This window comes from Haliotis rubra, unplaced genomic scaffold, assembly GCF_003918875.1.
Source record: "Haliotis rubra isolate DU_JTF1 unplaced genomic scaffold, ASM391887v1 Scf311, whole genome shotgun sequence".
NCBI lineage: Eukaryota > Metazoa > Mollusca > Gastropoda > Lepetellida > Haliotidae > Haliotis > Haliotis rubra.
This window is the reverse complement of record NW_025766982.1, coordinates 14,390-32,005: the sequence shown is the minus strand read 5'-3', so window position 1 is coordinate 32,005 and position 17,616 is coordinate 14,390. Positions and strand designations below refer to the sequence as shown.

General features: G+C 40.3%; 1 protein-coding gene across 5 annotated transcripts; it reads left to right on the top strand.

The window, feature by feature from the left end:
- The first annotated feature begins 220 nt into the window (after positions 1-220).
- LOC124283233 (sacsin-like) lies at positions 221-17,594 on the top strand. 5 transcript variants are annotated; one of them, XM_046719263.1, is made up of 7 exons: positions 221-478; positions 4,870-4,939; positions 5,402-5,508; positions 6,231-6,350; positions 6,659-6,806; positions 7,024-8,556; positions 10,045-17,594. In XM_046719263.1, the coding sequence occupies exons 2-7, from the start codon at positions 4,930-4,932 to the stop codon at positions 17,589-17,591; spliced, it is 9,465 nt and encodes a 3,154-aa protein (XP_046575219.1). In that variant the 5' UTR covers positions 221-478; positions 4,870-4,929; the 3' UTR covers positions 17,592-17,594. The 5 variants fall into 5 exon arrangements, with proteins under 5 accessions (XP_046575219.1, XP_046575217.1, XP_046575218.1 ...); XM_046719261.1 differs by having other exon boundaries at positions 221-486; XM_046719262.1 differs by lacking the exon at positions 221-478 and adding an exon at positions 3,022-3,148.
- Positions 17,595-17,616: the final 22 nt, after the last annotated feature.

Below are 17,616 nucleotides of genomic sequence, written 5' to 3'. Positions count from 1 at the left end.
ATAGGTTTCCCAACAAGTAACACCACTTGCCAACGCGCTCAAATATTGTGCTGCTGCAACAAAATAGATTTTAAAACAACCTGCATATTGAATACTGTCATTGTGAGGTATTGTACAGTGACTGAGAACAATACTGCAGTACCCGTATGTCACCTTGCCCTTTTATTTCCTGGAAACGCCACGATTTCCTTTCCTGGAATTTGAACTTGTAATAGGCAGTATTGATCCAAGGTTGTGTTGGTCGCTGCTGTGAGTCGTGGCTGCACAGTAGCAGAGATGTAGACGATGTCACCTCGCCCTTTTATTTCCTGGAAATGCCATGATATCTTTTCCAGGAATTTGAATTTGAAATAAGTAGTATTGATCCAGGGTTGTGTTGGTCGCTGCTATGAGTTGTGGCTGTACAGCAGCAGAGATGTAGACGATGTACCCGACAGGGTTGCGACAAGCATAGGACACTGTGTCTTTGTTTCATGTGGTAAACAGGTAAGCTATTTGTGGCATGTTTTTCATTATGATTTTGATATTTTGTTGATAGGTTTTTATATTATTATGAAATTGTCATTTGAACACGATATTGCAGACAGACAGACAGTTAATTCAGCATTTTAGGCCAAACGACCCATAGTACAGTTACATATTGTCAAAGTTTACATACTTATCACGTTTTACATCTATATATAAACACATTTTTCGGAAAACGAGCAACAGAGGTAATAACATCTTCATTCTTAGAATTTAAAAAAATTATCATAAAATGTTGATCCTTATACCTGTACATAAGTTTGGAAGATATTTATTTCGCAGGTCTCGATAATGCTTACACACAGATAACACATGATATTTATCTTCGACCTGGTTTCTATTACATTTTACACATACAATTTCACTTGGATTTAAATTGTTATATTTACGCTCAGAGTTTACATTGAAATCATGCAAGGAGATTCTGAATTTACAGAAAGCTCTTCTCAAAGATTTGTCATGTAATACAGTTAAATGTTACACGGGTATTACATTCTGGCATGGACAGAACTGGTCTGTAACAAGGAATGAAGGTGTTGAAAATGCAGATGATACCTGTAGAATCACCTACAGCGTCTGTATGTATATGGATGTATGTATATAACAATAATGATATTACTAAATGATAAGCATTTGCTGCCGAGGATGTGCATATAAAGTTCTTGGAAATCAGATGAACTGTTTTGCATGTCGTCAGCCGGGTCTTGGTCAGTGCTTGGTCTCCCCAAAATATAACTGGAAGTTTTAAGTGGATAATAATAATATTTGGAGTTTAAGATATATAGCCCCAGGACAACCTATATTCATTGTTGAATTCATGTATTGGTAGACACCAGTGAGTAATATAATTCAAGCCGGCTGGATATTGCTTCATTTATTGATGTTCAGTCTATGGTGTACCAGGAATACTTTCTTCAGTTTTCCATTCACAGAATTTCCACAAATATTTGGACTTCATAACTGTAGTATTTAATTGTTTGTGACTGAGATTGCACCCATCCATACACTGTGACTGTGAAAGGGACAAGCATTTTAAGTATACAGCAATGTCTATTCGCATATACCAATCATCTATAAATACTCAAGAACAAACTTTGTAAAGAATAAAGGCCCCTATGATCTTATCCTAAATGCGTAGATCGATGCTCATGTTGTTGATCACTGGATTGCCTGGTCCAGACTCGTATATTTACAGACAGACATATAGCTTGAACATTGTTAAGTGCGGCGTCACTCACTCACTCACTATGAAGAACAACAGTCTCGGAGTGTGTGGCTCTCGCACTATGACAGGGATGTCTACATTTTACCCCGGTATAACCAGGGAAGGTAGCCTGCTGGTTAAAGGTTCGCTCGTCCAGCCGAAGACCCGGGTTCGATTCCCCATATGGGTACAATGTGAGAAGCCCTTTTCTGGTGTCCCCCGCCGTGGTATTGCTGGAATATACAACCAAACCTAACTCACCCACTAATCTCCCTTCTCTAGCTGATCGTGTGTTTGCCGGGAAAACGGAAGGTCTTTGTCCCATCCCAAAGACACGCCAAACCAAAAACGCGTAACAAAATGTAGTCATTATTAACAAAAACTTGTCGCATCTGAGTTAGCGTACTGAATCTAAGGGGGCTTTCATGTTAAACTTCAGAATTGTAACCTTTAAGATTTCGTAATAACCAGTGCGTCTGGTCTTAACTGCACGTGCGTCGTTCACTTAAACACTGATCAAGGTGCAGCACCCACTGTACATTCAGGGCTCTGCACACGTCACTACATACGTGCACTTGATCGTGACGTTAACTGAAGTAAAACGTTACGTTTGCGTAAACCCAGGTGAGTGAGTGAGTTTAGTTTTACGCCGCTTTTAGCAATATTCCAGCACTGTCACGGCGGGGTACACTAGAAAAGGACACCACACATTGTATCCATGTGGAGAATCGAACCCGGGCCTTCGACTGACGAGTAAACGCTTTAACCACTAAGCTACCCCACAGCCCCCATGACAGCAAACACGTTTGAGAACGTTTGATTCCCCACATGGGTACAATGTGTGAAGCCCATTTCTTGGGGTCCCCTGCTGTGATGTTGCTGGAATATTGCTAAAAGTGGCGTAAAACCATACTCACTGACTGTGTATCTAAACACATCGCCCTTTCATACTGTGACTACACGTATACGAGCTGTCTGTTTGTGGACGACCCAGAGATGCAGAGGTTCACAAATTCACTCTCTCTCTCTCTCTCTCTCACACACACACACACACACACACACACACACACACACACATATTTTGCAAGAAGCATGCATACATTTGAAACTTTCACAAAGGTCTAATGACATCCGATGTATTCTATGCACCAAAATAGATTTCCAAACAACCTGGATATTGAATACTGTCATTGAACCGTTACTGAGAACAACACCCGTATGTAACCTTGCCCTTTTAGTCCCTGGAAATGCCATGACTTCTTTTCCTGGAATTTGAATTTATAATAAGTAGTATTGATCCGGGGTTGTGTTGGTCGCTGCTAAGAGTCTTGGTTGCACAGTAGCAGAGATGTTGACGATATACCCGACAGGGCTACGAAAAGCATAGAACACTGTGTCTTTGTTTCATGTGGTAAACAGGTAAGATATTTAGCTGTTATTACTGTTAGGATATTTTGTTCATAGGTTCTTATGATTATTATTAAATTGTACTTTGAACAGGGATATTACGTTCTGACATGGAAGGAAATGGCCTGTGCTAAAAAAATGAAGGTGTTGAAATTTCAGATGATACCTGTAGAATCGCCTACAGTGTTTGTATGGATAAGGTAACAAACAATGAACAGAATTAAATACTAAACATCTCCTGCCGAGGATATGCATGTAAAGTTCTTTGAAACTAATAAACCTGTCTTGCATGTCGTCTGCCGGGTCTCGCCAAAATATTACTGAAAGTTTTAAGTGGGTATGATAAATATTTGGAGTTTAATGTTTCTGTCCAAGGTGAATGAGGACACTTGTGTGTAGCTTTGACCTTTTGTTTCGTGGACATGCCATGATTTCTTTTCCTGGAATTTGTCATGAGATCGGTGGTATTGTTTTGGTCGTGGCTGTGAGTCGTGACTGCACAGTACAACCTAGAAGTGATTGTTTTCTTATTGTATAATATACTGTCAAGTGTCTAAGAATGTTACTCCCTGTGAAATTTCTCAATGTATCTGTCCGCGGTGAATGAGGACACTTGTATGTCACTTTGACCTTTTGTTTCGTGGAAATGCCATGATTTCTTTTCCTGGAATTTGAAACATGTCATGTTATCGGTGCTATTGGTTTGGTCGTGGCTGTGAATCGTGACAGATATACTCAGTGCACAAGGATTTTATTGTATACATACTTTCAATTGTCCAGGAATGTTACTCCCTCAGTAATTTCAAACTTCTTAATGTATCTGTCCAAGGTGAATGAAAACACCTGTCAGCATCTGGTGTGGAAGATGTGCATGTAAAGTTCTTGGAAATCAAATGAATTCCCTTTGATGTCCAGTTCATTGTTTGGTCTCCCCCAAAATATGACTGAACGTGTTCAGTGAATAAGAATAATGTTCGTAGTTTAAGATACGTAGATCAAAGACAATCTTTGTTCCCTGTTGAATTTATGTCTTGGCTGACACCAGTGAGTGAAATAATTAAAGCCGACTGGATATTGCTTCATTTATTGATGTTCTGTCTATGATGTTACCCGATTACCTTCTTCAGTTTTCCATTCACATAATTTCCTCAAATATTTGGAGTTTTAAGCCCAATTTGACCCACCCCGAGTAATTTCAAAATTCCTAATGTATCTGTGAATTAGGCAGGAAATAGAAATGTCATAGACAGACATCAATTTACACAGTGAAGCTTAGTGTAGTTTAGCCTTTCAGTATTCCAGCAATATAGTCTGTAAGTAACCAGACAATCCAGTGACTGACATCATGTGCTTCAAGCTACACAGTTGGGATATGACGACATGCATCAACCAAGTCAGAGAGCCTGACAACCAAATCCTGTTATTTCCCTCTTAAGTCAAGCATGGATTACTGAAGACCGGATCTTCACTAGTCATGTTTGCAAGGACAAGCTAAAGACCAATTCTAACTATTTAGGATCTTCACGGATCATCAAGTCACATCTTATGACAAGCATAGACTACTATGGACTCATTCTAACGTGCAATATCTATGGTAAAGATGGCAACCTGTTTGTGTTTTTGTCCTTTTATGCAGATTTTATCAAGAGATAGTTTGATGGTATTTTTTCTGACTTCACTAATGAAAGTTAAAGTTGTTGGTTATTGAGATTGTTTAACCGCTTTAATTTCAGAGACAAGGCGCGGGGTCTTGGTAGCACCGTGGTGAGCTATCCACAACTAGTAAGGTAATCATGAGTCAAGGTAGGTCGAGGTTACACAATCCAAATGTATCCCCATAGTCATCTGTAGTAATATCATATTTGTTTTCAAAATAACTAAGAACTCAGCAGCTATTGCATGTATACGTGGGCATCGTCTGGCCTTTCAGCAGCAATAAAAAACAAAATGACCAGCTTAACCAGTTCCTTTTCTGAGTACAGGAACTTAAACACTCCAACCTAAGTTCCACGCCAAATGTCACAAAGTACCACAAAGTAAAATATATCTTACAAAATATGTATAGTCACATATGTTCTATGTTACACATGTCACTATGTTCAAATATACCTGTAGTTACATTCTGCATACGTTCTGTTAAAGAATACCAATCTTCCTTCGCATGTGGAGGAGGCACAACAGCACCTGTAATTCTGTACCCTTCGAGACAAAATGGTCATTGACCATCAATGTGTCATTCATTGTCATCAATAATTAATATTTTAGATTCTGAGTCTGATGATGATGGGTATATGTGCATGGAGCTGCCCACCCTCATCAAGCAGCTCAAGTCTGTGCTGGACCAATACCCTGATGATGGACAGATACTCAAGGTAAATCTATGCTGGACCAGTACCCTAATGATGGACAGATACTCAAGGTAAATCTATGCTGGACCAGTGCCCTAATGATGGACAGATACTCAAGGTAATCTGTGCTGGACCAGTACCCTGATGACGGACAGATACTCAAGGTAAATCTATGCTGGACCAGTACCCTGATGATGGACAGATACTCAAGGTAAATCTATGCTGGACCAATACCCTAATGGTGGACAGACACTCAAGGTAATCTCTGCTGGACCAATACCCTAATGATGGACAGATACCCAAGGTAAGTCTGTGCTGGACCAATACCCTGATTAATGACAGATACTCAAGGTAAATCTATGCCTGACCAGTACCCTGGTGAAGGACAGATACTGAAGGCAAATCTATGCCTGACCAATACCCTGATGGTGGACCGATACTCAAGTTAGGTCTGTGCTGGACCAATACCCTGATGATGGACAGATGCTCCAGTTAGGTCTGTGCTGGACCAATACTGTGATGGTGGACAGATACTCAAGGACTAATACCCTCGTGATGAAAAGACACTCACGTTAAATCTGTGCTGGACCAATACCCTGATGATGGACAGACACTGAAAGTGAGTTTACAGGTTCATGTGACTTGTTATTGTCAAATTTTGTCACAATTTAGAAGCAAATTTCCCCCTCAATGTATAACTGTCCCTATGACAACAGTATAGAGTTTGACATTTTCATTTTTATCAGGAGTTGATCCAGAATGCAGAAGATGCTGAGGCCAGTGAGATACGAATACTGTATGATGACAGACATATAGACCCCGATCCAAGACTACTAAAGAAGAAACATTACCTAGCCTCACTACAGGTGAATTTACTTCACTATGTGTCCTGACAGTGTAAGACTAAATGTGTAGGGCAGCTCTTATCGTATCTTTGTGTATACACCTATTGACCATCGAAAACCTAACTGGGTGAAGTTCAAGGATACAAAAATAGTGTTTGTTTTCTGTTTTCAAAGCAAACCTTCCCATTAAAGTATAGAAATGAAAAACTTTAGAATATGACAGAACCCAATTAACGCCTTAAAAATATATTCAGTTTGGATGAACCCTGCCAAAGGGCAAACTGACATGAATGCCTTGTTGACAAGTAATGTATTGAGCATTGTTTCAGGCCCCAGGTCTGTGTGTGTACAATGATGCATTGTTCACCAAGAAGGATTGGAAGGGAATCAAGATGCTACATGACAGTGTCAAGGAGGAGGAAGTCCTTAAGGTTGGACGGTTTGGACTTGGATTCAAATCTGTATTCCATGTCACTGGTAAGACATTGGGGATTGTTTTCTAGATAAACTAAGTTACATCACATATGATTAGCTGTATCAGAAGATGAAATATACACACCATGTTGGGATTCAGATTTTGGAAGTTTCTTTCCATAAAATGTATGTCACTTGGAGCACTGGACAAGTATGAACATGAACATTATGTACTAATTAAACTTATTCCTTTTCACAAACTGAAATGTTTCCTTTCCAGACTTCCCAAGTGTCATAAGTGGGGACACTGTGTTGTTCATCAACCCACAAGAGAAGCATGGTGACCGAGTCTGCTACATGAAGAAACTGCGTGAACTTCCCAGTGGGATAAAGAACATGATCCTCAACATCTTCAGTGGCATCTTTGGCTTTACATCAGACACAACAGACACAGGTCATTATCCTGGAACCATTTTCTGGTTCCCCCTCAGAACCAACATCTCGAAGCTGTCCGACAACATTTACACTGAGAAGAAAGTCATGGATCTGTTCCAGGCTTTTAAGGCTGAGGCATCCATAACTCTCTTATTTCTGAAGTCAATAGAGAAGATACAGTTGTGCAGGAGACTGGAGGGAAAGACAGAAATCCAGTTCTCATTGCAGCTGTCTCAAGACTGTCTCCAGCATGTTAGAGCTGAGAAGAAAGACTTCATGAGGAAAGTGAAGGAGGTACAAGGAGAAATACCAACATCATCTTTACAGAGCGAGTTGATCGTAACTGTGGAAACACAGGATGTTGCAGAGACTAAATTGTCTAAATTGTCATCACAGAACTGGATTGTCATCAACTTCTACAAAGGAGGAAGTATGACTGAAAGCTTCCGAGATCTTTGCCATGACACAAGTCTTTCCTACTCCCCCTTTGTGGGTCTGGCTGTTCCTTTGGGTCAACAGTGTGAAGGTCACGTGTTCTGCTTCCTCCCACTTCCTCTGCAGAGGAACAGCCCCACAGGTCTGCAGGTTCATGTCAATGGCTTCTTTGCTTTGAATCAGAACCGGAGACACGTCAAGTGGCCAACAGCAGATCAGCTTCAAAATCAGGCTCACACAGACAAGGCTATGGAATGGAATAAGTGTCTTGTGAGTGAAGTTCTGCCAGAGGTTTATCGTAGCTTGATAGATAGCCTTCTTAGATGCTGCTATTCATATGATAACTCAATTACCATCATTCAACAAGTCTACAGAACAATTCCAGATGTTGATGATATTGATGTGCATTGGAAGCCTCTTGTTTCAACAATTCTGGCACAGCTTCACAATATCCCGTTCCTGTTCACACCGTCTGACCAGAAGAAAGGGGTCAAGATGAAGGATGCTTATCTAGTGGATGTAACCAATGATGCTTATTCATTAATCACTGAAATATTTACTTTGTATCACAGGTACATTGTCCCAGTACCTCCAAAACTAATGCGAACTTTAGAAAAACATTTCAGCTCACACATACACAAAGCTACACCTAAAGATGTGTGTGACACACTTAGAGTGGATAACCGTTTTACAACATTACCAAGACAGAAGAAACTCATGCTGCTGAAATATCTCCTGGAATCGGATGAGTACAAGCACCTGGACAGTCTGTGTCTTCTGCCAGTGGCTGACGGTAACTTTGTGGATTTTGGAGCACATGCAGCTGTGTTCATTTGCTACCCGCAAGAGGATGCCAAACTCTTCCCAGGACTTGAAAGTCAGTTGGTCTCGCTGGACCTTCCTGAGGAATTACAACAAGCTCTGCGGAAACGGGCTTCTGCTGGTACGTTGCTTTTATCACATTGATACAACCAGTTACTGGGGGTATGATAGCAAAGCTTCTAAGCAACACAAAGAATGAATTGTTAATCCCAACAACTACCTTTTTTCAAAAGATAAGGTGAAGATTAAATGACAATATTTTTTCAGGCAATACTAAATATCTAACTAGTACACAAGCAAACAACAGTGACCAAGACATTAATGGAAATTCATGAGGTCAGCGGTCCAAGCCCAAATGACTAGGATACATGTTTCTCGTTGCAGATTTAAGGTCACTCAAACCGTTCTTTCATTTTTGCATGTAACATGCTGTCTCGTGTCCTATGGAACCTCTGGTTTTGTTTCTGTTTGTTTGTTATTGCCACAATATTACTCTTGGAGCCTACAAATAAACCCTACCATATGTGTCAATGAGCAAACATCATCACTGAAAGTTTGAATTAATTGAGTTGGTCTTTATTTTCTCGATGGAACAAACTTTGACTTTGATTTGACCTTTGTACTTTTCGATGCTCCTTATGCAATTCCTTACAACATTTCCAGGAATCACTTAAGAAGCTGAAACTTCCAAATGCACTAATATTGTATCAAACATACATGCTTGGTATTTGCCTTGTTGGTAACAGGACTCGACATGTTTATTCGGCTCTTTTCTAGTGTTTCTAGTTTGACCTTTGTACTTTTGCATGTCCAAAATGCAATCCCTTGCATTGTAGACCTGTGGAGATCCGGGTTAGAATTGATCTTCAGTAACCCATGCTTGTCGTAAGAGGCGACTGACGGGACTGGGAGGTCAGACTCGCTGACTTGGTTGACATATGTCATCAAAGATCTTTTGCAAGCATGTTTGTTCTTAGCAGATTCAAGTCAATTCAATACAAGCAAACTGTGTTTTATTGCTATAGATTGACTGCCATAAATATGAAGTGTCTGGATCCAGAGCTCCGTATAATGCTGTCACAACATTAAAGTGTTCATCTACAAACTTCAATATACATATACATTTCTGACAAGGTAGATAGTTTGAAAAAGCTGAAAATTCTTATACAAATGTAGTTAATTTACAAAACAAGATTTTTAAGAACCCTTTTGATGTAAAGTGATTGTTTGAAGGAACCAACAAAACAATTGTGAAATTCGAATACAAACTTAATCATGTTTCTGAATATTGCAGAAATGCTGTACATTAATATTATTAAACATATAGTAATTCCTAGCCCCAAATATCAGTAAATATATTAACAACATTTGTAAACCATCTGCTCTTTGAACAAACCACTCCCACATGTCAAGCAGGTGGCTTCTAAAATAAAGCTGTCCATTGTCCAGCAGTTATCCCCCTTTGTTTCACACTAAGACAGAACACATACATACAAAACAAATAGTGTTGATAGTACAGATAACATCAACATTGTTCAATTGTCCTTGTTCTTTATTTGTGATAACATTGATTTCATTTGACTAATAATGCTAAATGTTTTCTTTTCAGGATGGCAATGTCTTTCTGTGATGTCATCTGATGCCTTCCCCAATCTGCTCCGGGAATGTCTGTTGAGGCATTTCCCAGAAGGTAATGCTGAACTGCCTTCTCCATCCCTTGATGTCAACTGGCTAAGGCAAGTGTGGATCTATATCACAGCCCATGGGATTGATGTTGAAAAATATTTCAGTGGTTTTCCCATCATGCCAGACATTGATGGCTGTGGCAGAGGAAAACTACTCCGCATTGATGAGGTCTTCATAGCTCAGTCCGTCAGGCACTCTGAGTCACTCCCACAGAATGTTGGTGCAGCACTGCAGAAACTAGGCATTATACATTTGATGTATGTCCCTGATTTTGTCCTCAACAATCCTCATGTTCTTGGGACAATTATTCAGTATTCGACACCAGTGGGTGTTGTAAGAGCATTAGAGACAGTATACGCCAGAAAACGTAACACAGTTGTACAACTGTTCAATGCTGAATCCTCCAAAGAGGAAAGGTCTGCTTTGGTGACATATCTGAGCTCCTGCCAGTTGAACGATGGAACTAAAGCTGTGTTGAGGAAGTTAAAGCTATTTACTGCAACAGACAACAGTGATTGCTCAGTGGAAACCTTGTATACTCTAGCCCCTGATGAACAAATACCAGTATCCTACCCTGAGAGGTACATCCAGTGTTCATCTCTTGCAGTCAGACCCCTGGCACTGACGCTCGGGGCAACTGCAACCCCGTTTCTTCATGTTTGTCAACAAATCCTTCAGCTGATGCAGCACTGGAGTATGCAATATACAGAAAGTCAAAAGGTAGAGTTTATGGAGTTTCTGATGGAGAAACACATGCCTGTTGTGAATGAAACGAGGCAAATTGCTTCGGCAGTACAGTTCCTTTCATCCAGTGGAGGGTCTTCTAGTCTTAGGGCTTGTGATCTGTTCAGCCAAGACGATCCATTCCTGAGAGCCTTGTTCCTTGAAGAGGACAAATTCCCAGCAGAGAGGCATACACGAAAAGACAGACTCAGGAGAGGATTACAAGTAATTGGTCTTAAAACTGTGAAAGAAATCTCAGAAAGTGATGTTAGAACATCAGCAATGAAAATTGAGGAGCTTGTTAGCAGAGGAATGGATTCTGAAGCAGAGCTGAAAGTAACAGCATTCATCACGTTCCTCGAGAGGAGCATAGACAGAATGGACCCAATGAAACTATCTGATCTTCAGCATCAGAAATGCATTCCTTGTTTGCAGAAAAAAATATCCAGATATCCCAAGTCTCTCTCATGGAATGGAGAATCAGGGCCCTGTATCTCATCATCAGAAGAGGTTTTTAGTTCACGACACTCATCTATCATTGGGTCTGTTAGTCCAGTTGCAAAAGAAATGGCAGAAGCTGTTGAAAGAATTTTGGGACTTTATAGAGATCCACCAGTATGTTCAGTGATGGATCATCTTCATAATCTGGGGGCATCTTATGACAGTAGAGAATGTAATCCTTGTATGGAGTTACTAAAGGACATTTACAGCTTTTTTAATTCTCCAAATGTATCAATTGCAGAAGAGAAACACCAGATGGAGTCAACAAGATCTGTGTGGGTTGGAATAGAAGAAGGTTTCCAGTATCCACGGTCAGTGTATTTAGAAAGATCTGAAGCTGACCTGGACCTGAAGCCTTACAGATACCAACTACCATCTCTGTTGCATGACTGGTGTTCATTACTGAGTGACTGTGGCTGCCATCAGAGACAAACCCCTGACATGCTGACCTCTGTCCTGGAAGAAATAAAAGAAAAGCATGACGGATTCAGGTCTTCCAACTTAAAGAAACCAACAGATGTGCGACATGACTTAAATCTGGTTCTTCAGATACTGAATGAACTGCAAAAACACCCTCAAAGACATGAAGTGTTGGTGCCAGTGCACCAGGCTTCTGAGGATTACCTTCTCTTGTTGCCAGCAGACCAGTGCACCTACTGCAATGCCGATTGGCTGCAGGATCAGATGTCTGATGGTTCTGAGGTAGATGAAGAAGAGGAAATATTTTATGTTCATTCTAGCATATCAGAGCGGATTGCACAATTAATGGGAGTCTATTCCCTGACTGAACGTGTAATGGATGACACTGAAGACTTTGATGTGGAGTATCATCAGTCAGAGCCATTGACAAGACGACTGAAAAACATTCTCCATGAGTACACAGATGGTTTTTCTGTCCCGAAAGAGCTGATACAAAATGCAGATGATGCCCGCGCTACAGAAGTTTGTTTCATGTATGATGAGAGACAGAATCTGAATGCAAGAACATTCCTCATGAATGAGAACATGGCTGGTTTGCAAGGTCCAGCTCTCTGGGCCTACAATGATGCAAGTTTTACACAGAGTGACTTTAACAATTTAAAGCAACTGAGCGGAGCCACTAAAGAAGAAGACACAACAAAAGTGGGAAAGTTTGGTTTGGGCTTCAATTCTGTTTACAACCTAACTGATGTTCCAAGCTTCATCAGTGAAAATACTTTGGTGATATTTGACCCTCACAAATCATACTTAGGGAAACCTGGGCTGAAAGCAAACCTCAAAAGTGTAAAAAATCAGAGGATGTTGAGAAATATGAATGGACAATTAAAGCCGTTCGAGGGAATATTTGGTTGTCAAGTCATCAAAGATGGAAAACGTGACACTATATGTCATGGAACACTTTTCAGATTCCCTTTGAGGACACCAGAACAGGCTGCTACAAGTGAAATTAAAGATTTGTCCTACTCAAGGCATGAGATGGAGACATTTTTCAGAAAATTTGCAGAAGGATGTGGAAATCTTACCCTTTTCACACAGTATGTGTCATCAGTAAAGTTCTTCTATTTACCACGCAATGGAGACCCAAATACGCCAGAACTTCTCATTCATGTGACAAAAGCAATAACAGACCAACGAATTCTGTCACCTCCAAATTCTCTTCTTAATGAACTTACTGTGTTGGCATATGCAGCTCAGGAGTGGAACACCCAGTCAGGAGAGTGCCTCAAAATAACTGAAATAAGTGATGTCCAGCTTGAAATTTGTGACACAGACATGACAAGAACACAAAAGTTAAATCCAAGTGTGACCACCCAGTCATGGGTCATTACCTGGGTAACTGGTCAAAAAGAATCGGATAAGTTTGCACTGTCTGGAAAGCTCAAAGGATTGCTTCCATTAGCGGCTGTTGCAATTCCACTGACTTTGGAAGATGGAAGACAAGGTATCTGTGAAATGGCCAAATGTCCAGCAGGATTCTACAGAGAAGGACATTTCTTTTGCTTTTTACCTCTGCCGGTGCACATTCCGTTTCCAGTACATATCAATGCACCATTTGCTTTGACAACAGACAGAAAACAATTGTGTACACAAACTGAAGATGACAAGATGAACTATGAGGCTGAGTGGAATACAGCTCTGTTTAAAGATGCTACATGTAGAGCTTACATAGCTGGGCTGGAACAACTGGAGATCACAGACCCTTCAAGCGTTGGTCAGTATTATGGCTTGTGGCCTACAACACCACATGATAAACCTGACTGCATGGTACAAAGTTTCTATGAGCTTATAACAGCTGAGACACATTGTGTGTTTCCGCATGATGACAATGGTGCACTCGAATGGCTGTCATTTCAAGGAATGTATATTCTTGAACCAAAACTTTGTTGGAATGATGATATTGCAATGATGGCCTTCAAAGCAACATCTCACTTTCTAAAGTCCACAAATAGAAAAATCGTAGACCTTCCACTACAACTCTTCAAACAGTTTTGTCTGCCTGGACTGAAGTCGTGTGCTACTTCCAGGCTTATCACAACATCAGAGTTTTTCGAGACAATCTTCTTCCCAAATATAAATGACAGCTACTGGTCACCAACAGAGAGAGATAGTTTGGTATTGTTTGCTCTGACATATCAGAATGAAAGTGTTGAAGACCTCATAAGAACATCCAGATGTATTCCGACAGAGCCTTCAGGTACTCTGAAAATGCCATGTGAACTAATTCATCCACATAAGGAATGTGCAAGGATGTTTTCTAAAGAAGATGAATGCTTCCCAAGAGGATTTAGGTTTCGGGGAATCAACTTTTGTGACCAGCAGGTGGTAGGCATTTTATGTAAGCATGGAATGGTCCAAGATGAACTCCCATGGGAACTCCTTGTTGAGCGAGCCTTGTCGGTGGAGAAGCTAGAAAAACAGGATGCTAAAACAGCTCACGAGAGAAGTGGACAGATCTTAAAGTATCTTGGCAGTGGGATTCATCATGGGAAGAAATGTTATGTCACTTGTCCTGAAGCAATACAATTTCAATTACAAAACATCTCCTTTCTACCTGTTCAAAAACGTCCCTCAATCTGGCCTTTAAAGTGGAAAGCAGATGACATAGAAGGAAAACCATTTGCATGTCCAAGTGAACTTTATTTGAAGAGTGTGTCAAGCTTAGTGGCCTGTTCACAGTTAATTTTTGATGACTTTTTTTACCCTCATTTCAGAGTGGACATGGATGTTTTGGCTTGGCTTGGTGTGAAAGGAAAGGAAGATGCTGACCTGGCTGTAGCCTCAGAACAACTGCTCCTCGTTTCCAAATCTATAAATGCACTGACGGATGATTCTTCTTCCTATGAGCTTAAAAAATTGTGCAAAGACATATACAAATTTCTGAACAGAAAGTGTGGGGAAAGTGATGCCCAGATCGGGATAATACAGCAATGTTTACAACATCAAGAAACTGTGCTGGTAGGAAAACAGATGGTTGAACCAGAGCATGCTGCTTTTCATCTGCCAACTGATTTATCACCCTATCTGTATCAAGTTGATGAAGCAATAGTTGACAATAAGATGCTTTTACAGAGCATTGGGGTTAAAGACAAATTTGAAGTGTCTGACCTGCTACTTGTTGTGCAGGAAGTCTCCAGAGATACAGGTTCAAAAGAACTTTCAGAAGATCAGTTAAAATGGTTCGGAAGGACTACTCAGTATCTTTCAGAGTTTGACAAATCATGTTTTGATCAAGACAAGTTTGATGTTTCACTTCCAAATTGTGACAGAATTCTATCGAAAGCAACATCACTTTGCTTTGATGATTATGAATTTGTTAAAAATGAATCCATGAAGTTTGTTCATGCATGTGTACACCATGAGGCAGCCAAGCTGTTAGGTGTGAAGGGAAAGCGTGCTGTTCATCTGAAAGGACACATTTCTCACTTTTCATCTCCCTTTGGTCAAAGTGAAAAACTAACAACTCGATTGAAACGAATTCTGAGTGAATACCCACGTGACTCTTCAATCATGAAAGAGCTGCTGCAGAATGCTGATGACGCAGGAGCAACAGAACTGATGTTTATAAAGGATTTCAGACACCTGCCAAAAGAAAAAATCTTCTCTGACGAATGGGCTTCACTGCAAGGACCAGCACTGTGTGTCTACAATGACAGTTATTTTACAGAAGATGACCTTGAAGGTATTCAGAACTTAGGTGTAGGGAGTAAGAGTGAGGATCCTGTAAAGACTGGGCAGTATGGTGTTGGGTTCAATGCTGTTTATCATCTGACTGATGTTCCGTCTTTCATCACTGTTGGCCCTGGGATGGAAAAATCCATATGTGCCCTCGACCCTCATATGCGGTATCTAGAAGCCGGGGAAACTGGAATGAAAATATCACAGCTGGACAGGCTAAGAGACACTTATGCAGATAGCTTCTGTGGATATCTGGAAGATGTAGTCAAAACTGACACAAAAGGAACACTGTTCAGATTCCCTTTGAGGACACGTGAAATGGCAAAAAAGTCAGAGATCACCAAGAAAGAAGTCACTCCAAATGATGTCAACAAAATTTTACAGGAATTCAAGAATGATATGTTTGACTCGCTCTTATTCCTTCATAGTGTTAAGAAAATATCTATTGCCATTGTCAACACAGATGGTACTTTCAATGAAGAATACAGTGTTACAGCAACAATGAGTGAAGCAGATATGTCTGCACATAAGGGATTCCTTTCTCACTTGAGGAAACAGACAGCAAAGATAAGAGACCCTTCTGCCGGAATTGGCCTTGATGCTGTTTCTTCTTTGGAAGCTGAATTGTCTCTCAGTGTTGATGATTCAGAAGGGAACCATCAGGATTGGGTTGTGTTTCACCATTGTGGATTTTCTAAAGAAAAACCTATTCCAGAACCTGTAAATCAGGCCTGGGAGAATAGGAACATTTGTCTTTTACCACAAGGTGGTGTTGCAGTACAAATAACTACTGGAGGAAAAGGTGAGAAACCTGTCAGGGGGAAAGCATTTTGTACCCTGCCTCTGCCTATCAATACAGGGTTGCCTGTACATGTCAATGGACACTTTGCCTTGGATCACGAAGCAAGAAGAAACCTTTGGCATGGCAATGAAGACTACCGGTCAATCTGGAATCGCCATGTAGTTGATGCAATCATAATACCAGCCTATATGATGGCTATGCATTCACTGAAGAAGAGAACTGGAATTTTCGGGGAAAAGTCACTAAGATGTCAATATGAAAGTCTCGATCATTATTATAGTTTCTTTCCACACAGGACTTCAGAAACCACGGGAGTTTGGAATGATGTTGTTACTTCTTTCTACAAAGATGTCTTTCTTAACAAAAGAAAACTCTTTGGAATTGTCAAACCTGCAAATGGAATGTTTTCAGATTTCAGCCAGAACAAAAATGACAGCAACAAGAATCTTAAAAAGGAAGACATGACCTGTACGGTTTTGTGGGCTCCAACTGCAAGTGGCTATTTTAAAGTACTGGGTAGCTTTTTCACTCAAACTGATCAAGTCTCACAATCAGACACTGACAGAGACAAAGATTTGACTGTGTTATTTCCACAGATGCATGAACAGAAGCAGAAAAACGAGAGAGCATGGCAGCTTACTGAGATTCTTAAGGACTTGAACATGAATATCATAGATGTTCCATGGTCGATTTATGAAAATATCAAAGCCATTTGCACTGAAAGTGAGCTGAACGTTGTCACACCAGAAAGTGTTATGCAGTTCCTGAAATCGCACGTATCTGACACCAAAGATAGCTGTAATCTTGAATCTCTACCACAGGACCTAGAAGCCACATCCCTAAAGAGCATCAAATCACTAAAATTATTGACAGAATTCTGTGAAAAGCATGCAACATTTGGTTCTGAATTGCAATCTTTGCCACTTGCATTGACTGAATCACATCAACTGCATTGTTTTGATGCTGAAAATGCATTGTTTGTGACAATGTACACTGATCTATTTGTTAGAACACCTGATGAGGTGCTGGATAGAGGAATCAGTTTAATGTATACAAAATACCTCAAAGAATCAGACTGTATAAAAGATCTTGATGTCACCTCACTGGCATTATTGACTGAAAAGACATTTTCTAGAGACGTTTTGCACACTGGCAAACCAGTCCCATGGGAGGTCTCAGAAGATCTTCCGACCAAGAAATGGATCTTTCTATTTTGGAATATTTTGTCTCAGCAAATGTGCAGTATCAAGGATGAAGAGTCATTTGACACACAGACGTTTTTTGGCTGAACTTGAAGGCTGGTCACTGTTACCT